This window comes from Mirounga leonina, unplaced genomic scaffold (assembly GCF_011800145.1).
Source record: "Mirounga leonina isolate KUSES-001 unplaced genomic scaffold, KU_Mleo_1.0 Mir_151, whole genome shotgun sequence".
NCBI lineage: Eukaryota > Metazoa > Chordata > Mammalia > Carnivora > Phocidae > Mirounga > Mirounga leonina.
In genome coordinates this window covers 28,679,191-28,702,423 of record NW_023270377.1, presented here as the reverse complement: position 1 = coordinate 28,702,423, position 23,233 = coordinate 28,679,191, and the positions used below count along the sequence as shown (strand labels likewise).

Genomic DNA, 23,233 nt, shown 5'->3' with positions numbered 1-23,233 from the left:
TGATGGTGATGGTGGTGTTGGTGCTGGTGGTGCTGGTGCAGGTGGTGGTGGTGCTGGTACTGGTGATGGTGGTGATGATAGGTCATGTGCCAGACACCGTGCAGAGTAAGCAGGCGGCACATTTAGAGGCAAGCTTGCTATCTTGGCCACACGTCTGTCTGTGTGATCAGACAGGTCATTGAGCACATCACACAAAGTCCACCTTTTCAGATTCCGTGTTTGACCTTTCCTCCAAAAGCTGTTTTCTTTACAGGCCATATTAATTTTTAAAAAATTAAAAAAGGCTTTTTTTCCCATATTGATTTTTAAATCTGTTTTTGCAAATGTTTTCCCCCATGCCCTGAACGTCTTCTCTTCTCCTGGCAGGTGGATTCTTAGTCATTTTTTGGAATTTTCTTCAAACTGCACCTTGTCAGTGAAGTCTTGGTTCCCGTGGCCCCTGAGGCCCACTGAGGCTCTCAGCTCTCCCTGCTTCCCTGGAGACAGCAGCACCCTAGAAGACAGGGGCCGTGTCCCGGCCCCCTTTATGCACACAGTGGGACTTACCACCTGTGTGGGGAGTGAATGGATTAAAAAAAAAAGAAAACCCCAATATTAATGTTATTTGCTAGGTCCTTCATTAAATTCTATTAAACTGAATCTTGTCACATTGACTCACTATCAACTTATTTAATGACAATCAAATTGTGTCTAGAACATGGGGTAAGTCGTTCCTATCGGCTACTTTATTTTACAACAGGCTTTTGTTGCGGTTTGTATTTGTCTCATTGCTTATTTGGCGTTAGAACAGCCTTTTAGTGGTTACTGTCAGGTTCTTTTTAGTGTTTGTAAAGTTGCTCAAGGAGGTACATTTATCACCTTTTTAAGGCCAGGGTGGCATGAATGAACTCTTCTTTGCTGTTTAATATTCTTAATAGAGAATATGCCTAAGGGCCTATCTTATTCCTCAGGAAGTAAGTTTTGCTTTTTTTTTTTACACTTTTGGGACCCAGAAATGAAAAAAATTTTCCCCTTGTACAAATTATTCATCAAAATCTTCATGCAAAAATTAAGGCTTCAAGACACAGAATGAATTTAGGTTAAAGAGTGTATGATACTTGTGTCAGAAGGTAGAGGTTCTGCTGCAGATGATGGAGACCTCGTTTAACAAGAGAGAAATTTCTTTCTCTGTCATGTAGTTGTCTGGATGCAGGAAGCCCAGATCAAGTATGATGACCCTGTTCTCCATGATTGTTTGGGGTTTGGCGTGGTCTGCCGAGGTGTCAGGGATTTGGGCTCTTTCTTTCTCACTGCTTTGTATTTAAAATTTCATACTTGTTAATTTCCTTTTTATTTTGTGTTTTGGTTATGATAGTGATTATCCCATCAGTAGTTGTGCTTGACTGGGGACCACTTCTTAGATGATTTGTGACATCACCGTACCTTAGGAATGAAGTCTGCAGGAAGGATATTTGTGAGCAGGGAGAGGGACTGAGTGTAGGTGTTGCGTTTTTATCCTCCTTTGTTCGGTTGTTTTACTTTCTTTCTTTTTTTTTCTGGTTGGGGATAAAGGAGAATTTTATCTTGGGTGGTACTTCAACAAACTACATTGATTTGTTAATTTACATTTTTCAAGATACTCCATGAACTAAACAAATCTTTAACACCTAGTACATATGACTCATCTTTAGATGAGATTATCTTTGTATTTTGAGTTAAGGTACAATAACGACAGTATTTGTAAATGTGTGACTTTTAAAGGGGGACAGAAACTCTGAGTATTCTCAAAGGGCAAGGTTCTAAGTGCTTTCTGAAGGTAAAAGGTTATGCTTTTGCATTTTACTGTCACATTCTGCTGATACACCATTTAGAGAAAGTTCCAATTTCTGATGAAGAGCAGAGTGCTGACATGATTTTTCACTTAGGTGTGCAGAAAGAATTGGTTAGCTTTGTGCACAAAATAGGCTGAAATCAAGCCTTAATTCGTCAGACTTTTGCATAATTCATCATAGTCACTTTGAAAGTCCAGCTGAATATGCTCTTGATTTTTATCACAATGGGTTCATTGTCTTTTATTAGTTCCTTGCTACACAGATATTTACGTCTTCCAAGTGAAGCCACGACAATGCACCTAGTAGCTTTTTAAAGAAATGGATTGTTACATAAGAATCCCAAAAGAAGTGCGTCAATCCATAAAAATGTTTTTCTTATTTAATATCATTGATATCAATATAATCAGCTTTAAAGACAGGAAAGTAAGCTAAGGTTCTTTCTGTCTCTTTGAATCCATAGGCTGTCCATCTGGCCCAGGCAAGCTTCCAGATTGAAGCCTTTGGCTCCAAATTCATTCTTGACCTCACACTGAACAAGTAAGTATTTAGTTATAATGCTGCTAAGAAGCAAATGCAATGAAACTTTACTTCATGATGATGGTTTAGTCAAAATAGTATCTTTGTTGAAGCAACTGATATTTCCTAGCAGATTGTATCATATGCACTTAAAGAAAAATATAAAAGTCTGAAGTTAATTCTGTCTTTTTTTTCTTTTCCTGAAAGAAAAGGCATTTAACATTTAACTTGTTTAAATATCTCAAATATAGTACTTAGGTATTATGATTTTAAATGGAATAAATATTTGAAGTAATGCTAGGTAATTAAATGTTAACTATAATCACTACTATATATAGGAAGCATGATAAATTATTGACTCAAGTATAATTAGACTTCAGTCTAGAAATTTCCTCCGTTTTACTTCTCATTATGCAATTCACATAGCTTCTGTACGAAGAACAAAGAAAAGGATAACTTGCAATACCGATGTTGAGAAGGTTCTTTGCTTCATAATTTTCTCTAATACGGTTTCTTAGAGATTTGGTCCTGATGAAAATTTACCCAGTTTTTCTCCGAGCATGTGTTTATGTTGATATTTAAATGCTGTTTCCTAAGTTGGAACCAGTTGTACAGATATCTTTGTACAAAGCACGAACAAGAGCTATTTACTAAAGCAGGACTCTTTAGCCTCTAAATGAGCTAGCAGTGAGCCTTTCTTTGGTGAAAGAGATTTCCTGTATGGTTTTCTGTAGTTGAGGGAGCTCCAGTCAGTATTTTAAATTCTTAACAGTATTTTGACTAGGACTGCATCTTTGCCAGAAAAATACCATGTAGTGCTCTCAGACACTATAACGTAGGTGACCACAGTCAGTATCTGAGAAATTACAAAGGAATATAAAGAACAGCTATTAAATTTCTTGTACACCAAATTCTGTGAGCTCTGCAGAAAAAAAATGCAGAGTCAGCCTGGGTGCTCCTTACTCAAGTGTTATTGCAGCTTTAAGTCAGAATGAATCAGCAGAAGTCAGAATTTTCTGTGGTAAAGGTGTTGCAGGTTTTCCTCTTTGAGTTTGCTGAGCATTGGTTGAATGTCTTTTCACCCTGCTGTGTCAGCACTGTACCTGCCTAAGAGATTTGTCTTGCTGAACCTTAGACTATGTTGAGTAGCAAGGAGTGGCTAATTTTAGTTTGTTTAAGGCCCTCTATTCCTTTAACTCTTACTGCAATGGAGACTCATTCCAGACTGAAGGGTGGTGATAGCAACCAACATCGCCATGTGTTTTGAATATGAAGACATCACGGCCACAGCAGAGCCCCCCAGTCACATAACTGAGGAAGGCTAACATGGGATGTCCATTGGACATAGAGGTCTGAAGACACCTCAGAACATTATTTACCACTAGTATTTAACATGCAGAGGAATCAAGTTGAGCACCTACTCTGAGTGGCCCTTGCCCTGAGGAGCTTATAGTCTAGTCGGGAAACGTTGATAGATAAATACATAATTTTAGAAGAGATTTGTGTGAGATTTGTTGTGCTAGAGATAAACATGGGGTGCTATGGGAGCACTAAAGAGGCAGCTCTGCAGGCAAGAATGTGTGAAAAGTCATCCTGGAAATGGTGATGGTTGAGCTAAATCTTGGAGGGCAGGAGTTCATGAGGAGAAGTGTTGGGGCTGGGCGGGAAGTGGGGAGGAAATGGAGAGTTGTGTCTAGATAGAGGGAAGAGTGTGTACTAAGAGGCAGGCACAGGTTGCCGTGTGGCATGTTAAGGAAGCATGAGATTTTCGTTGAACTTCATGGTAAATTACAAGGTTGAGGCAGAGGGACATAAGTCAGGATAGGTAGGCCCAGAGACAGCTCAAGTCATGGAAGATCTTGTATGTCATGCTTAAGAGCTTCGCCATTATCTCCTGGATAATGAAAAATGAAGTAAGGGTAATAAACAGAAGTTCTGGATAATGAAAAATGAAGTAAGGGTAATAAACAGAAGTTCTGGATAATGAAAAATGAAGTAAGGGTAATAAACAGAAGTTCTGTTCTCAGAAAGTGCCAAGAGGCATGGAGAGGGAATGCACTCAAGAAATCTTCAGTTGCTGTGGTACCTTACGACGTGGATGGAGCTAGAGGGTATTATGCGAAGTGAAATAAGTCAATCAGAGAAAGACATATCATATGATCTCACTGATATGAAGAATTCTTAATCTCAGGAAACAAACTGAGGGTTGCTGGAGTGGTGGGGGGTGGGAGGGATGGGGTGGCTGGGTGATAGACATTGGGGAGGGTATGTGCTATGGTGAGCGCTGTCAATTGTGTAAGACTGATGAATCACAGACCTGTACCTCTGAAACAAATAATACATTATATGTTAAAAAAAAAAAAGATAGTAGGAAGGGAAAAATGAAGGGGGGGAAATCGGAGGGGGAGATGAACCATGAGAGACTATGGACTCTGAGAAACAAACTGAGGGTTCCTGAGGGGAGATGGGTGGGGGGATGGGTTAGCCTGGTGATGGGTATTAAAGAGGGGATGTATTGAATGGAGCACTGGGTGTTATACGCAAACAATGAATCATGGAACACTACATCAAAAACTAATGATGTAATGTATAGTGATTAACATAATAATATATTAAAAAAAAGAAATCTTCAGTTGATAAAAATCATTAGGATTGCGTTGATGTGGATGACAAGGCAGAAAGAAGAGTTAAAGTTGACAGGTGGCTTGATCGGATAGCTAGGCAGAATGTTGTATCCAGCTGAGATGGGCAGCACAGGGAACAACTGGCTAAGTGGTGAAGAGAAAAGGATGTGAAATCGGAATTGACTGAGGGGTTTGGGACATACATGAGGCCATGTCTAGGAGGTAGGTGGATGTAACAATCTGAAGCTCAGGGAAGAGATGGGGGCTGGGGATTGTAGAGAGTTATTTCCATATAATGGTAATGACCAGCATGGTTGTGAATGAGATTTCCCAGGGAGGGTAGGTAGAACAAGAACATAACTGGGAGGATAGTTAAGAGTTGAGGAGAGGAAGAGGAACCTATGAAGCGACAGAGACTGAGATGAGATCAACAGCACAAGGGCAGAATGTAGTTTTGAACCAGGAGGGAGAGTTCACTCCCAGACTGTGGGTGTGTGCAGATAGAGATTGGTTTGCAGGTGAAGGGATGGCATTCAGGAAATGCCTCTTGAGATTTCGTTCTTGAGGACAGCATTATCTGCCATAGGGATTGGGATGGACAGGGAGGGTGGGTTGAGGCTTGAGGAAAATGATGAAAATTTAGGCTAATTGCTGGGAGGGATGGGTGAGGAAGCTTACCAAGGTCATGTTGAAGAATGTATGAGCAACCGTCATCAGAAATGATGTGTTACATGTCGGTCTTTGAGTCATTCTTCCTGATGGTTTTTTTTTTTTTTTTCTTTTTTTCCTTAACCTGGGGTGCTCCATCACTGCAGCATGTGAGGGAAGGAAAGGAGGCAGGTTGTGGATCAAGGCTCAGATTTTCTGCTGGCAGCATAGGGGAAGAAGAGTGGAGACACAGCTCTTTGAATACTGGTGAATAACTTGGGTAGTTAAGTATCAGGATCCGGGTTGGGCAAGAAGGGAGACGAGATCAGGTGGAGGCTTAGGGACTGAACAGGGAGAAAATGGAGGTCTCTGTAGGGAAAAGTAAATGCAGTGGGAGGGAGGCATGAGAACTGTGTGTACTCCTGCGGTATCTCCTTGTGCAGAGTCTCGTGCCTTCTGAGCTCAGCATGAGTGTGCGATTCTGGTATGACCTAGAGATGGGGGAATTGTATAAGAGTATGATATGTGTGGACCAGGGTACATCTCTAGTTTAAGTGACTTTCTTTTTTTTTTTTTAAAGATTTTATTTATTTATTATTTGAGAGAGAGAGAATGAGAGAGAGACAGAGAGCACATGAGAGGGGAGAGGGTCAGAGGGAGAAGCAGGCTCCCCGCTGAGCAGGGAGCCCGATGCGGGACTCGATCCCGGGACTCCGGGATCATGACCTGAGCCGAAGGCAGTCGCTTAACCAACTGAGCCACCCAGGCGCCCCTTAAGTGACTTTCAATGGCTGGGATTAACTAAAAAGTCTGATCCATGTTAGAAGAAGGAGAATTTTTAAATCAGTCACAGAGGAACTGAAAGAGCTTTTGAGGAAAGAGGGATCTCATATCCATCATGGAGTGGCCACACTACTTAAACAATTTAAAATTGTTGGAGAATGGAAAAGGAAAAAGGTATATGGTAAGTATGTAATCTGGGTGAAGGAATGAAAGCATACAGTTATCAACATAAACTAATCGAAGCGGTGGCCATAGAATCTAAATGGTTAATGAGCTCACCAGGCCTGGACTACCAGCTTGTGAAGGCTACCCTGAGGTGGGTTCCTGAGAGGGAAGTCTTTTTGATTCTGTACTTTTATAGTTTGGACAAGTGAGGCCCTGGCTTGCTGAGGCATCTCATGGCTGAGATGTGTGTTTTATTGTTTTGTTCACCAAATGTTGAGCGAGCATCTGTTGTATGCCTGGGGCTGCAGTGGTGCTGATGCTGCTGGGAATAGGATGGGCAGGGTCCCCACCTCCCGCCATGGAGCTTTGTTCACTAAATAAAGACAGATCATATGTGATCAGAGGGGCAGCACGTGGGGGTGGCTAACATGATTTGGATGTCACAGAAGCCAGAAGGTCTGTCAGAGGAGGGACAATGAGCTGAAACTGATCGTCAAAGATGAGCCACCACCAAAGCTGGAAAGCTGAGGACAGTGGGGACAGTAAGTGCAGTGGAGGTAGACTGAGATGAGGTCAGAGAGGAAGCCATGTAGCTAGATCATGAAGGGCCATCATCCGTGGAGATGTGTTTGGTGGGAAGCCATTGGAGGGCAAGCATGGACATCACCCCATTGGATTTACATTTTATTTAGCCCAAAAAATCCTAGCTGTGGCCTCATAGGACTTTTGGTCATTTTCCTTTTAGGATACAACCCTTTTCAATTTTGTTTTGTTTTTCTTCTAGAATAACTGTTTTTCCAAGTTCAGAATGTTTAAAAAGCTTTACTAGATTAACAATGCTTAATGTGTATCGATCCTCGGAAGTCCTGGGGAGTCCAATGATTGTCTCCTTCATACTTGTGATTGGAATTATGCCAAAGCCCATATTACCTACCATTAAATTCGCTGGTGTCTTCAGCAAATATTTTAGGGAGTAACAGTAATCAGAGCTACATAATGGTTGAGAGCACAGGTTCTGGAATCAAACAGACCTGGGTTTGAATCTGGGGGCTGCCATTTACTAGCCTTGTGACCTTGGGCAAGTTTCTTCTTTTTAATAACAGCTTGAATAACTCACATGCCATAAAATTCACTCCTTTAAAGTGTACCATTCAGTGGTTTTTGTTTTATTCACAGACTTGTACAATTACATCACTGTCTAATTCCAGAACATTTCTGTTCCTCCACAAAGAAACCCTGTACATTTCCCTTTCCCCTCTTTCCCAAGCCCTTGGCAACCACTCATCTACTTTTTGTCTCTGTGGATTTGCCTACTCTGGACATTTCATATAAATGGATTCATACAACTTGTAGCCTTTTGTGACTGGCCTCTTTTACTTAGCATGTTTTCAAGGTTCTGTATTAAATAATATGCCATTGTGGGGCACCTGGGTGGCTCAGTCGGTTCAGTGTCTGACTCTACATTTTAGCTTGGGTCATGATCTTGGAGTTGTGGGATCGAGACCAGCATTGGCTCCTCACTGGGTGTGGAGCCTGCTTAAGGTTCTCTCTCTCCCTCTACCCCACCCTCCCTTGTGCACATGCATGCTCTCTCTCTCACATACATGAATAAATACATAAATAAATAAACAAATAAATAAATGGAGAAGGAAGTTCCTAGAAATAAATAATATGCCATTGTGTGGATATCTTCTTAACTTCTTAAGCTTTAGTTTTCTTCTTAAGCTGCAGGTTGTTGTAAGGATTGAATGAGATGGTGTGTGGTACTTATACATGTCTGCTTATTGGAAAGGGTGGGTTCAATGCTGTGGACTGAATTGTGTCTCTCTAAAATTCCTATATTGAAGTCTTAACCCCCAACATGACTGTATTTGGAAATAGAGCCTATAAGGAGGTAATTAGGTTAAATTAAGTTATACGGTGGATCCCTGATCTGATAGGATTAGTGTTCTTAAAAGAAGAGTCATCAGAAAGCCCTCTCTCTCTTCTGTCTGTGTGTGTTGGGGGATTCAGCATTGAAGAATAGAGTCATTGATCTCATTGAGGTTCTGACCTGATGAGAACGGCACAAGTCCACTTCTGTTTCAGTCAGTATTTTTTCTGACTTTGTGGATGAGAAGAGAGTGGTGTACTGTATGATCTTTTCCCTGCTGAAAGGGGACTGAAGAAAAAATTAGGAACAGTTGGGCCTGTGGTTGGTACGCACTGAAGGTAATGAGCACGGTTGGGCAGAACCTGACATCCACTGGGCCATAATCTGGGTATTAATAGATAGGGTTGCTTTATCTAAAATGATGGAACTAGGTTTTGAGAGCTTCTCACACTAGCATATCTGTTTCTGGGCAAGGTGGGGAATCCCTTGGTGCCTCTAGGTTCCACTTAGCCATCAGAACAAATATTCAGATACTTGTTATGGTAGCTCTTCTGCTTGGAACTGGGTAGCTAGGCTGAGTCAGTCTACCTCTGCGGGCTCATGGGAAAACCCGTTAGTCCAAGTCTCCAGCGACATTCTCCAATGTCACTTATTAGGAAAATTGTATCTCGGGTTCAAAGCTTGTCCTATACGGCCCCATCCTTTCATGTACATACTCTGTTGGCTAGAACATGGAGTGGTAACTGGCCCCCCAACAAAGGTTAAGCCTTCTGTACCCTCCAACAAACCCTATGGGAAGACACCGCTAGATTGGATCATATTGAGATTTGGCCTTGAGATACTTACACAGGTAGTGGTGATATTTGACATTGAGCCACCAGGAATCTCAGAAAAGGAAAATCAGCGTAGCATGCCCAGCTGAGAGAAGTACACAGACCTCAACTACAATGCTCTTCTATGCAGAGCTCATTGCATTGACTTGCAGTGATGTTTCCCTTCACCCAGGGATGGGGTTTGAGGTGTGTACTGATGAATGTGTGCAGAATGGTGGAGTGGTGCAAGGATGCAGATGATTGAAGTGGTTTTACTGTCACCATATGAAAACGGATGCACTCAAAGAAGTAGTAGTGTAAAGGCACAATATAAACGTCAAAGTAATGCATTCAGTAAGGTAGTTTTGGATTTAGGAAAAAGTTTTTGTTCTGATTTTTTCTGGGCATCAGGGGTGTTCGATTTGAGATGAATATCTAGAAAATGCCGATTTAAAGTAATATATGCACATAGTAATTTGCTCATTAAAAGTAGTTCATGCAATGCTTTTGAAAGAAGAAAAGAGCTACACTGATGTAGTTTTGGTTAGGTTAAATAAAGAATCTGACTTTTGTGCTGATTATTATGGTTAATTTATTCTTCATTCAGTCAACATTTACTGAGTATCTTGTTTGCATAAGATACTGTGCTGAGCAGCCCAGGGAATTCAGAGCTGTGTAAAAGAATTCTCCTCTTCGGGAACCCACAGTAGGAAAAATGAGATTAAAATGTATACAAATAGTATTAAAACATGATAGGAAGTGAGGCCTTGGCACTGAGGGGAGGTTTTCTGGGGAAGGTGGGATTTGATGTTCATCTTAAAGGGTGCTGTCTTGGCTTTGGGTGCCCAGGTAGCGGACCCTGAGGCAAACACTCCAGGAAATACCTTTAGGGAGTGGGGATGTGAGATGTGGAAGAGAAAGGAGCCAAAAAAACCTGATTTCCCACTGTGGCTCATTCCTGCTGGGGGCACCCTGGCAGTTGGGGGATTCTTCCCCAGAATGTCATCAACTGAGGGGCGAGGAAGCTGGAGTTTTGTCCACCAACTGCCAGTCTGTTGTTGGTTGAGGGCTGTTTCTGGGGGCAATAATTCTTGAGTACTTCCGGTGCCTCCTCTTGGATAGAGAACATGCCCTGAGACCAGGAGTCTGGGTCTTCCCAGTCAGCTGCCTGCAGTGTGTTGAGGTGGCTGCTGAGGGCCCAGAGGGGCAGAGCAGAGTCTGCTGTGTCCGCATGCTTTCCACTTGGGGAGACGTCGGAGGGGGAAAAGTGTGTTGCACACAAGGGAAGTGCAGGACCAAAGGTGTGGGAGCAGGAGAGCATCAGATTCCTGTTGGGAGTGAGGACTGGTGAAGAAACTATCAAGGAGCAGATGGAAGGAGAACTGCCTGTTTGGATTCATTGGATTCTAAGTGGGAAATTTAGTCTCAGCTCTGCAGATTGGAAGATTTGAACTTAAATTTGGTTTGTAAGAAGGAACATGTAGAGAAGAGACAGGCCTCCTGCCCCATTTTCCTTTCATGAGTGAATAGGACCAGGAGTTAGGGGCTGTGGCTGGAGAAGAGGATGAGGCAGATGGCTTGTATGCTAGCCTGTTACTGAGCTGTTCTGTCTTCCATCTCGGCTTGTGAATCTGTGGGACTTCTGAACCAAGATTGGCTGGCCAAGCATGCCAGTGCTGACCCCCCTACTTTCTACCCATTGGTCCTAACTCAGAGGCTAAATGCTCTATTTCCATACTTCTGAGGTCTGCAGAAGGAAGGCTTTCTGCTACAGTAGCAATAATGGTGATGGGCCCTCTGCTAAGCCCTTTACCCATTTTCTCCTATTTAAATACCTTTAGAACCCTGTGAGGAAGGTGTGATAATCCCCATTTTACAGCCGAGCAGCTTGAGGCCTGGGGAGATTTAGTCACATGTTGGGATTCAGCATGGGCTGTCAGTCTGGAGCCTTGTTCTGTGTCTGCTTTGATAACAGCACTGGACTGTTAAATTACAAGTGAGCTGGGCAAAATGCTAATGATTGCTCATCTGCTCACATTAAGTAGGAAAAAAGAATTGAACTATTTTAGTCAATTTTTAACAATATAAAGAAAAACCAGAAGTCCCCAATAGGATTTAAAATAATCCTGTTTGTTGAACAGACCATCTGCTGTGGGCTGAACTGTGTCCCTCCAAAATTCGTATGTTGAAGTCCTAACCCTTAGTACCTCAGAATGCAACCATATTTGGAGAAAAGGACTTTATTATTATTTTTTAAGATTTTATTTATTTGAGAGAGAGAGAGAGCATGTGCACGAGCTGGTGGAGAGGCAGAGAGACAAGCAGACTCCCCACTGGGTGGGGAGCCAGATGCGTGGGACTTGATCCCAGGACTCTGAGATCATGACTTGAGCCAAAATCAGATGCTTAATCGACTGAGCCGCCCAGGTGCTCCTGGAGAAAAGGACTTTAAAGAGGTAATTAAGTTAAAATGAAGTCTTTAGGGTGGGTCCTAACCCGATATGACCAATGTTCTTATAAGAAGAAATTTGGACATAGACAGTGGAAAGACCATGTGAGGACACAGTGAGAAGGTGGCCATCTGCAAGTCAAGGAGAGAGACCTCAGAGGAAACCAATGCTGAGCACACCTTGATCTTGGACTTTCAACCTCCAGGACTAGGAGGAAATAAGTTTCTGTTGCTTCAGTCACCAGGCTGTGTTACTTTGTTATGGTGGCTCTAGCAAATGAATACACATCCTAATTCATTTATTGCTTACTTATTGCAGTGAGACATTCAGCATTAAGCTGTTGCTCGTTAATTGGTAGATTTTTCATAGCTAATATTCCTACTATAATTTCCAAGTGCTGTTTTGAGAGATTATGGTCTCTTTTGCATTTATGTGCTTTAGGAAGGCCAAACTATTTTGGCGGCTTTGAAAACATTTCTGTGATGATAAGGACTCTTAAGAGGTAGAGGTCCCCAAAGTTGCCATAAGTATTGATTGCCACTGTGTCATGTGAAATATGATGTGGATGAATATTGATTTTCATATGTCCTAGAGGCCCTAGAGTATTCTAAGGTTCCCATTGCTGTCAGGGATGAGCTGCTGTGGGGTTTCCTCTCCTGAAGGCATCTTTTCCTGTTTGGGTCTAAACATTTTGATTCTGTAGTGCTGGGTAGCTCTTCTTTTTGCCATATTTTCTCTAATGAGGTGAGTACCTATCAGGTCTCCCTTGGCATTAGGGTTGGAGAGTTAACCCTATATTGCTTTGGATGCTTTGGATGTTATCACTATCATTTGCTTTTGATGACCCATCTTTATGCTGGTAGATCAGGTCCAGAAACTCTTGAAAAATGTATAATAAAGTATTGCCACATATTAATAGGTTCTAGTTCCATTTTTTAGGATGTGTATCCGACCTAATTTCAAAATAGTTTGAGAAATGACTTTCACAATTAAACATAATAATAGCAGAAACATTAAAAATAAAATCCCAATTAAACCATTGGTATTTATGTACTGATTCTTTATTTCCACAGGTAGATGAGATTTAGTATAACTCTTGGGTGGTTAAGGACAGTGGATGTTTGCCCTCTGCCTGTGGTAATTATGAGACTTCCTTACCCCATACCCTCTTGCCTGTTGACAATAATTGTTATGGGTGATGGAACCCAGGGAAATTAAACACCAGGCTGAGAAAATCAGGAGGGTCATAGGAGCTAGATTTAGACTCTAAGATCCCAGAGATAAGACTGTGATTGTCCAGAAAGGAGTTATCTGTGGCAATAGCCTCTAACACCACAGAGAGAAAAAAGTCATCTAAGAATTTCCAGCAAAATCGAAGGAATCTAATTGTCAGTGGGATCATATTGCAGTATTTATTTAATCGAGGAAATAGAAGACATATCTAGCAAATTAAGAGACTGTGTCTTCACTGATGATTAAAAAAGACCCTTTGCAGGTATCCACCCTAAGGCACAATGTGGGCAAGTAAAACTTGGACCTGATTTATTCTTTGGACTACTTCTTGGTCTTTTTTATTTTTTATTTTTTATTTTTTTAAGTAAGCTCTACACCCAGCATAGGGCTTGAATTCACGACCCTGAGGTCGGGAGTTGCATGCTCTCCTGCCTGAGCCAGGCAGGCACCTCCACTTCTTGGTCTTTTGAAGACAGACAAATTTATAAAAATTGCAGCAGGAGTTAATCTTGACAAAAAATTGGAAAGCAGAGAGGATTAGATGATACTAGGCATCTGAGATGAGTTAATTATGGTAGTTACTGAATTTAGATCTTACTTTTCTGACAGGTGAGAAAAGCCACATTCTGGGGCGTGTAATTACCATTATGTGATAAAAGAAGTTTATCTGTCTGTCTGGAGATATAAACATTTTCCTGTCACAGAGGAATATCCCTTTGGTTCTGATGTTGCCAGGATGTTAGGTAGCATAATGGTTAGTGTCTGCAACCATGGTTTTGTGAATGACCAGAAATGTTACACTTAAATGGACATTTCATATTGACACTCTGTATTAGCCAAGTGTGTGAAGTTCTTTCTAGCCTCAGTAGATTGATCAATAGATTTCCATGGATTGAAACCTTTTATAAACCATTCCAAGCACTTCTTATTTCAGAAATGTGTATTTAGTACCTGCTAAGTGCCAGACACTGTTGAAGCCCCCAGAGAGAAGTCCTTCCCTCGTGAAGCTTACAGAACAATGGAGGAGAAAGAAGTCCATAGCTGTTTAAATGACAGTCTGAGTTGTGCCATGGCAGGGGACGGCAGGGTGAGGGGTAGAAAGGATGCTTTTATCACATGTAGTAGGGATGGGAATGGATGGGAAGCTAAATGTCTAAGCTCAGATCTAAGACTTAGGAGTTAGCCAGACAAAGGTTTGAGGGTTAGAGTGTGAGAGTCTGAAGGTAAGCAAGAGAGGTGAGGCATGGAGTGAGAGAAAAGGCAGGCTTGGAGAAATTAACAAAATCGCACAGCTAATGAGTGACAGAGTCAGGATCAGAACAAAGGAGTGCCCACTATCACAGCCTTTGAGAGTTGAGACACTTTTCAGTGATGAAGGAATCTCACTGAAGTTATGTTTGAAAAGCTCTACAAAGGTGAACCTCAGATAAATTTTGTATCACTTGTCTTTTATATCTTGCTTTATTTTCAGTACTATTATACTTTATATAAATCTAGCCTTAAAGAATAATTTATTAAAATTTCCTCTTACTTAAGGAATTTCTTCCCCCTAACTGCCCTTAAGATGGTTTCCTTGGTTCTAAGATTTGCGAGTTTACTATTCAAATTGGCAAAGAAGTCAAACTCTCTCTCTTCGCAGACGACATGATACTTTATGTGGAAAACCCAAAAGACTCCACCCCCAAATTACTAGAACTCATACAGCAATTCAGTAATGTGGCAGGATACAAAATCAATGCACAGAAATTGGTTGCTTTCTTATACACTAACAATGCAACTGTAGAAAGAGAAATTAGAGGAACGATTCCATTTACAATAGCACCAAAAACCATAAGATACCTCAGAATAAACCTAACCAAAGAGGTAAAGGATCTTACTCTAGGAACTACAGAACACTCATGAAAGAAATTGAAGAAGACACAAAAAGATGGAAAAACATTCCATGCTCATGGATCGGAAGAATAAACATTGTTAAAATGTCTATGCTACCCAGAGCAATCTATACCTTCAATGCCATCCCGATCAAAATTCCAATGACGTTTTTCAAAGTGCTGGAACAAACAATCCTAAAATTTGTATGGAATCAGAAAAGACCCCGAATCGCCAAGGGAATGTTGAAAAAGAAAAACAAAGCTGCGGGCATCACGTTGCCCGATTTCAAGCTATATTACAAAGCTGTGATCACCAAGACAGCATGGTACTGGCACAAAAAAAGACATATAGACCAATGGAACAGAATTGAGAGCCCAGATATGGACCCTCAACTCTATGGTCAAATAATCTTTGACAAAGCAGGAAAAAATATGCAATGGAAAAAAGACAGTCTCTTCAATAAATGGTCCTGGGAAAATCGGACAGCTATATACCGAAGAATGAAACTTGACCATTCTCTAACACCATACACAAAGATAAACTCAAAATGGATGAAAGACCTCAATGTGAGATAGGAATCCATCAAAGTCCTAGAGGAGAACACAGACAGTAACCTCTTTGACATCGGCCACAGCAACTTCTTTCAAGATACATCTCCAAAGGCAAGTGACACAAGAGCAAAAATGAACTTTTGGGACTTCAAGATAAAAAGCTTCTGCACAGCGAAGGAAAGAGTCAACAAAACAAAGAGGCAACCCACAGAATGGGAGAAGATATTTGCAAATGACACTATAGACAAAGGGCTGGTATCCAAAATCTATAAAGAACTTCTCAAACTCAACACCCAAAAAACAAATAATCAAGTCAAAAAATGGGCAGAAGACATGAACAGACACTTCTCAAAAGGAGATATACAAATGGCTAACAGACACATGAAAAAATGTTCGTCATCATTAGCCATCAGGGAAATCCAAATCAAAACCACACTGAGATACCACCTTACACCAGTTAGAATGGCAAAAATGGACAGGGAAAGAAACAACAAATGTTGGAGAGGTTGTGGAGAAAGGGGAACCCTCTTATACTGTTGGTGGGAATGCAAGTTGGTACAGCCACTTTGGAAAACAGTGTGGTGGTTCCTCAAAAAATTAAAAATACCCTATGACCCAGCAATTGCACTACTGGGTATTTACCCTAAAGACACAGATGTAGTGAAAAGAAGGGCCATATGCACCCCAATGTTCATAGCAGCAATGTCCGCAATAGCCAAACTGGGAAGAGCCGAGATGCCCTTCAACAGACGAATGGATAAAGAAGATGTGGTCCATATATACAATGGAATATTACTCAGCCATCAGAAAGGATGAATACCCAACTTTTACATCAACATGGATGGGACTGGAGGAGATTATGCTAAGTGAAATAAGTCAAGCAGAGAAAGTCAATTATCTTATGGTTTCACTTATTTGTGGAACATAAGGAATAGCATGGAGAACATTAGGAGAAGGAAGGGAAAAACGAAGGGGGGGGGATCGGAGGGGGAGACAAACCATGAGAGACTATGGACTCCAAGAAACAAACTGAGGGTTTTAGAGGGGAGGGGGTGGGGGGGATGGGTTAGCCCAGTGATGGGTATTAAGGAGGGCACATACTGAATGGAGCACTGGGTATTATACGAAAACCATGAATCATGGAACACTACATCAAAAACTAATGATGTATTATATGGTGACTACCATAACATAATAAAATAAAGTTAAATTAAAAAACATTTTCTCTTACTACTGTAAAGATTTGTATAAAGTAAGAGCTTGACATCAGATAAAAGGCTCATTAAGATTCTTGGCCATCATCTGCTACCAATAAGGAGTGTGTTATTTCTAGAACCATTGTTTTTGATGATTCATAGGCTAGAATCATCATTTAGAGTCATTTTCCCTAATCCTTTAAAATTACTTGTAATATTAGAATCCCCAGTATTAGAATCCTAACTATTGTTTATTATGATTTGTTTATAAAAGTGATTTCTTTAAACAATCAGCCTAATTCATCTTCCATGATGATATCTATGTGCTTTATATTTTGGTTATGTTTAAAAACAAACCAATCTATATAGGCTTTTCCATAAGACCATTTCTGCAATAGTTTCAAGTCCTTATTTCAATTAAGATAATTTCTAAATGAAAAATATATTTATCTTTCTTACAGGAATATTTTTTCAAATAAGAGGCAGAAAATCTCTCAACACATTGTCGAGTGCACATTTCATGTCTTCCTCCTTTATTTTTTGCCCAAATGACTTCACACATGCAATAAATCAGACTAAACTATGGGACAGGCAGGATCTCACAGCATAAGGACAAGACTATGTCTCTTATAAATCCCTAGAATTTCTTAGAGACTTAATTGCGTCTGAGGCTCTTCCTCATTACTCAGTATTTATTCATTAAGCACTGCCTGACCTGGTACTTGACCCTAAGGAGATGCTTTGCTCTTTAAAGCTATTCGGATGATGGTGAAGGGTTTCTTTATGTGACTATTAGCGCTCACCCGCCCTCGCTCATCCTGCTGCACTATGCTACATTATGGGGAAACGAAGAAGAAGAAGATGTAACTTCTTTAAGGAGCCCATAATTTAGGATGGGATTAGGGAAAGCTACACAGAGGAAGAGATGGTTGAGCTGAATTTTGAAGGAGGAATAATTAAAGGATGAGTAGATAATACTTTCGGTTGGGGTGTGGGGGAGTAACTCTTCTGAGCACTCATTTTTTTCTTGCTGGTGAGTCAATGTTTGATAAGGGATGGTCTTTACTGGATACATACGAGTGATGGGCTGATGATACAGGGAGTTACTTTGCAACTTTTTCTCACTAGTATCTCTACCTGATCCAGCTTTCCAGCCAGGAGTAGTTTTTTTGAGCTGTAAAAATGAAGTACTGATATTTTACCGAGGCTAACAATGCAGATGTGCCCGTTTCTCTTTGGGAGGTTTAGTTAATTCTGTTCCTGTACGATCACTAATGTACTCATGACTGGATGTAAACATTTAGTGACAGCACTGCTTTGAGAAGTAAATACTGTATCTGTCTCTTCATCCAGCTTTGCATACCTGGGCTCTTTGTGTCCTTGCAATTTGGTGAACTATAAAAAATGAACAAACTGCAAAAATTATTAGATATTTTTTTGATGAAAGCAGTTTGAGGCAGGGTTTTCCAGGTCTGTGGATTAAAGGGGGCAAGTGTTCCTGTATCCGGCACCATCACCACAGTGCCCATACTGCATTTTCCTTGTTTTGACTTGATACCTCTCCTCAAGATCTGCTGTGTGGAAGAACTCTTTATGATTAAAAATTGCGTAACTTGTTTAAAAAGTTATTTTTTGTGTCTTTTATATGCAGGAAATTCTGTTTTTCTTCCTGTAAGGCCCAGTATAGAAGGCTTGCTTATGCCTAGTTATACTGATTAGGAGATACTGATGTCAGTGTAGAGTATCTCATAACGTTGTACCCATTGTCCTATAGCAGAGCTATATAGAAAGCCAAAAGAGAACCAATATTTTTGGCTCTTTCCTTGAAGTCCACTTCCTGGTAGGTAATAATTAAATTACATGGCTCTCAAAGTAAAAAAATCCACAGATCCTTAGGTGTTACTGAGCAGGTGTGTCACACAGGTGGGTGGGTGGTTAGCTGTGCTAATGGATGATATTACTACATTCATGAAAATTGGTGCTAAGACTTATCTCTGCCACAGCAGTGGATGATACAGACCCTGGAATCCAAATGTTTTTCTCAGTATAATTTGACCAACAGCACTGTTACAATGCTTTCTCTAGAGTAGCATTGAAGCCCATCTCCTTCCTTTGTGTGAAATCCAGAGGGTCAGTCTTTGCTCCGTTCTTGGCATTTAAGGGAAGTCCAGGAATGTAAGCATGTGTGTCTTTGAGCTGAATCCACTGTCATCTGCCTTTACCTGGGAGAGGAGTCTGGGTAGCTGGGGGATACTTTCCTGCCATGCTTTTCCATCCATTGATCCCTCTGTCATCTTCCACTTCTCAGTTAGGGCTTTGAATATAGCAGCCTCATGCTTTTCTTTATTTATTTTAAATAGAAGATGTTTTCTTAATATTTGAAGAAAGGATAGTCCAAATTATCTTTTGAGACTTGGATTTAATTACAGAATATTTTCTATTCCGGTGTTCTTCAGAGTCTAAAGTCAAGATATAAATGTCCTTTTAATTCTTAAATTCCACATATGGTATTTGCCTTTCTCTGACTGATTTATTTAGCTTAGCATATTATACTCTAGCTCCGTCCACATCATTGCAAATGACAAGATTTCATTCTTTTTCATGCCTGAGTAATATTTTATATATATATATATATATATACCACAACTTCTTCATCCATTTATCAGTTGATGGAAGGGGTCGGGAGACAGAGAGAGGCAAACCATAAAACAGACTCTTAACTATAGAGAAACAGACTGAGGGCTGATGAAGGGAGGTGGGTGGGGAGATGAGTTAAATGGGTGATGGGTATTAGGGAGGGCACTTGCGTTGAGCACTGGGTGTTATATGTAAGTGATGAATCACTAGATTCTACTCCTGAAACTAATATTACACTATATGTTGACTAAATAGAATTTAAATAAAAACTGGAAACAAACACAAAAATAAAATAAATGCCCTTTTGAAAGGTCTTGTTTCTTGTATTAAAGGAGACAGAGTTAGGCAAGTTTTCTGCCTTTGCTGACTTGGCTAAAGTGTTCTACTTTTCAGTCTCCATTTTGAAATTGGAGGGATTTACAAAGGCTGTAATTGTGACTCTTGAGTGAAAATGATTACATGTGTTTTGTATATTTGGTTCCTGTTTTCAAGAACAACTTACAGCCTCTTCTTGAACCTCCTTTGAATCATGACAGATGGGACTTACATGCATTGAGAGTCAAGCAGTCCAACTCCCTAGCTGATTTTCACATTCTTCTTACCCCCCTGAGTGGTCTTCTAGTATGTTCCAGAACACTTCCAAGCCTGAGGTAGCTGATTCTTAGACTGTGGCTGCCTTATGAAGCCCTTTTCTTTTATCTCTCTGTCATGTTTTTACCTCTCACTTTCACTTTTTGCACTTAAAACCTCTCAATCATAGAGACTGAATATTAGTCTACTTCATTCAGTTATCAGCAGTTTCTAGAAATTGGTCATGAGATTGCTATTGTCCCTTCAAAACAGCCAAGATTCTGCTTGTAGGTGTTCCCCTAGAATATGAAATGAGAATACAGATCATTTTTCAAGAAGAAAAGATTGGAAAGTTATAAAAAGAATTTTTCTAATATTTGAAAAGTATTATTTTTTTAAGCATGTAAGAAGTTATTTGTAGTTTGTCCCTGTCAGTGCTCAGTACTATTAAACAGCAGGAGCCTTTTGCAGTTTAAAAAAATGGTATTTTGAAGTCTGGAAGAACTTTCTACAAGGTGAAAGCAATCTCAGGATGAATTCTGCCAGACTTTTGTCTCAATGTGTTTTACAGATGAATAGAACTTAATACAGTCTATTAAGAGAACAGTTAATAACTAACTACCCATTAGGAGACCTAAGACCCAATGTGTTAAGTATACTTTAGTTTTTTTTCAAAATTGCATACAAATATGTTATAATATTTTAGTATTCTGGTTAAAATTGAGATGCAGTAACTTAAAAATATTTTTAGTGTCTTCTTTGGAGACAATATTAGGCTATTTCAAAAATCAAACTTGATAATTGGTTACTTATTTGATTGTATTGTGGAGAACAACATCAAAAACATGCTGACTTCCATATATATGTATATATTATATATATACATATATATGTTTTTAAGTTGGCTCCACACCCAGCGTGGAGCCCAATGCAGGGCTCAAACTCATGACCTTGAGATCAAGACCTGAGCTGAGATCGAGTCGGATGCTTAATTGGCTGAGCCACCCAGATGCCTCTAAATTTATATTTTTTAATTATAGTGTAATTAACATACAGTATTATATTAGTTTCAGGTGTACAATATAATGATACAATAATTCTATACATTACTCAGTGCTCATCATGATAAATGTACTCTAAACAAAAGCAAAATTCAACTACTGGGGACTACACCAAAATAAAAAGCTTTTGAACACTGAAGGAAACCATCAACAAAGCAAAAAGATAGCCCACCAAATGGGAGAAGATATTTGTGAATAATATATCCGAAAAGGGGTTAATATCCAAAATATATAAAGAACATACTTTGTATTTATTATTTTTTATATTTACTATTATTACTTTTTAAAGTAGGCTCCATGTCCAGCGTGGAGCCCAATGCAGGGCTTGAACTCATGACTCTGAGGTCAAGACCTGAACTGAGATCAAGAGCCGGATGCTTAAACGACTGAGCCACCTAGGCGCCCCTATATTTATTATTCTTAACAGACCTAGCATCCAAATCTGATTGAATATTTTCTTTTAACATGCACACAGCAGGCACCTTGTGTTTAAGGGCATGCCCTTTAAATTGGCCAAGTTTTTAACCATTTATCTTCGTTCAAAACAGGTCAACTTCTGATGAATTCATGTAAAAACTTTTCATAAATAACTAGTGATTTTCTCTGGTGCTATCTGTGAGCCAGCAAAAACATTTCCTCTGAGTTTATGAAATAAATATTTTTTGAATGCATGTGTTCTTTTCAATAACATTGAATCTTTACTATGTACAACAAATATTAGTGGTAAAAATCAGTATTTTGCATTGAGTTGAAGAATAGTAGAAAAGAAGTCAAGCATTCATAAATAGCATGCTTTGGTGATTATGACTGATATCCCTTTAATTTTCACATAACTTCAGGCACAGAGGGTTGCTGTACACAAACATTTGGGCCATTAATCATGTTTCTCATTCATGGCACACTACATCATTGGCCAGGATGAGGCCCAGTACTGTAGGATGTTTTCATTCTTGTCTATCTTCAGTCTTCTTATTCTCCCCACTCCTATCCTAATGAGGCAATCATCCTAAAGTGTTTTACATGGTCTTTTATTTGTATGTGTTCTTTTTTTTAATATTTTTTTAAAAATTATTTATTTGAGAGAGAGAGAGCTGACCGGGAGAGAGAGCGAGAGCACGAGCGCACGAGGTGGGGAGGGGCAGAGGGAGAAACAGACTCCCTGCTGAGCAGGAAGCCCGATGCAGGACTGGATCCTAGGACCCTGGGATCATGACCTGAGCCGAAGGCAGATGCTTAACCGACTGAGCCGCCCAGGCGTCCCAATTTGTATGTGTTCTTATAAACATAGATATTATAGTTTTGTGGGCATTTAATTTTATTTTATAAATAGTGTTATACCACAGATCTCTACTCAACATAATGTTTAAAAACCTATGCTTGTAACTATGTATATGTCTCCCAACCTAGCTAACTTAGAGAGTATCCCATGGAGGGTATCTAACACTCTTCCATTTCCCCATGGGAAGAAATCTAGATTTCCTTCAGGTCTCTACAGCCACAAGCCATATTGTAATGGACCTGTGGACCCATTGCCCATGTAAGAATTTCTCAGGGGCATATAGCCAGGAGCAGGATTGCTGGGTCATAGGACAGATATATACATAATTTGGTGTAGTCCTGCAGGATTGCCCTACAGAAAGTCTGCAGTAGTCCTCTTGAGCAAAGCATAATGCTCAGTACTGTTTAAATTCCATTCATTTGTAGGATGGGCCAAGTGTTTTTTTCCTCTAAGCATAGTTATTTTCTGTATGTTGGGGAGCTACTGCTTATTTTTATTGGCTAATGATTTCAGAAATATAAGATTAAACCTTATAAGGTGAAGCAGCATCTCCTTCAGTATAAATTGGTTCCCTTGGGATTGCATTAGTCAGGCCACCCTGAGCCTTCGGGTAATGGAAATTTTACTCTTCTAGTGCACTGTGTTTTTTGATGTTGTCACGGTATTAATTTGAAAAGTTTGCATAATGACAAAGGAGAAGCATATTCACTTTAAAGAATTGGATTCATATTTATTTATTTATTTATTTTGAAGATTTATTTATTTACTTTAGAGAGAGCTAGAGCGCGCACACGTGCGAGTGAGTGGTGGGGGCAGAGGGAGAGGGAGAGAGAGAATCCTGGAGCAGACTCCTCGCTGAGCATGGAGCCCCACTTGGGGCTCAGTCTTACCACCCTGGGATCATGACCTGAGCTGAAATCAAGAGTTGGTCACTCAACCGACTGAGCCACCCAAGAGTCCCTGGATTCATACTAATTTAAAGTTAAGTGTCATACCATATGCCAAGAGAGCCTTTGGTAACTGTGGAATAAGAAGAAAAGTTTGTATGGTAAGAGGTGAGAATACTAAGAGGGATGAAGGAATACATGGCCCATCAGCACCTAGAACATTGCTGGACACAAGGTAGAGGGGCAGTCAGGATTTGTGTAAGGA

General features: G+C 40.1%; 1 protein-coding gene across 1 annotated transcript in view; it reads left to right on the top strand.

The window, feature by feature from the left end:
* Positions 1-23,233, top strand: part of ADAM23 (ADAM metallopeptidase domain 23) — a 170,269-nt gene that overhangs the window by 45,751 nt on the left and 101,285 nt on the right. Inside the window, exon 3 of the mRNA XM_035007297.1 lies at positions 2,272-2,348. Coding sequence (XP_034863188.1) covers positions 2,272-2,348 — 77 coding nt within the window. The remainder of the gene's footprint in view (positions 1-2,271; positions 2,349-23,233) is intronic.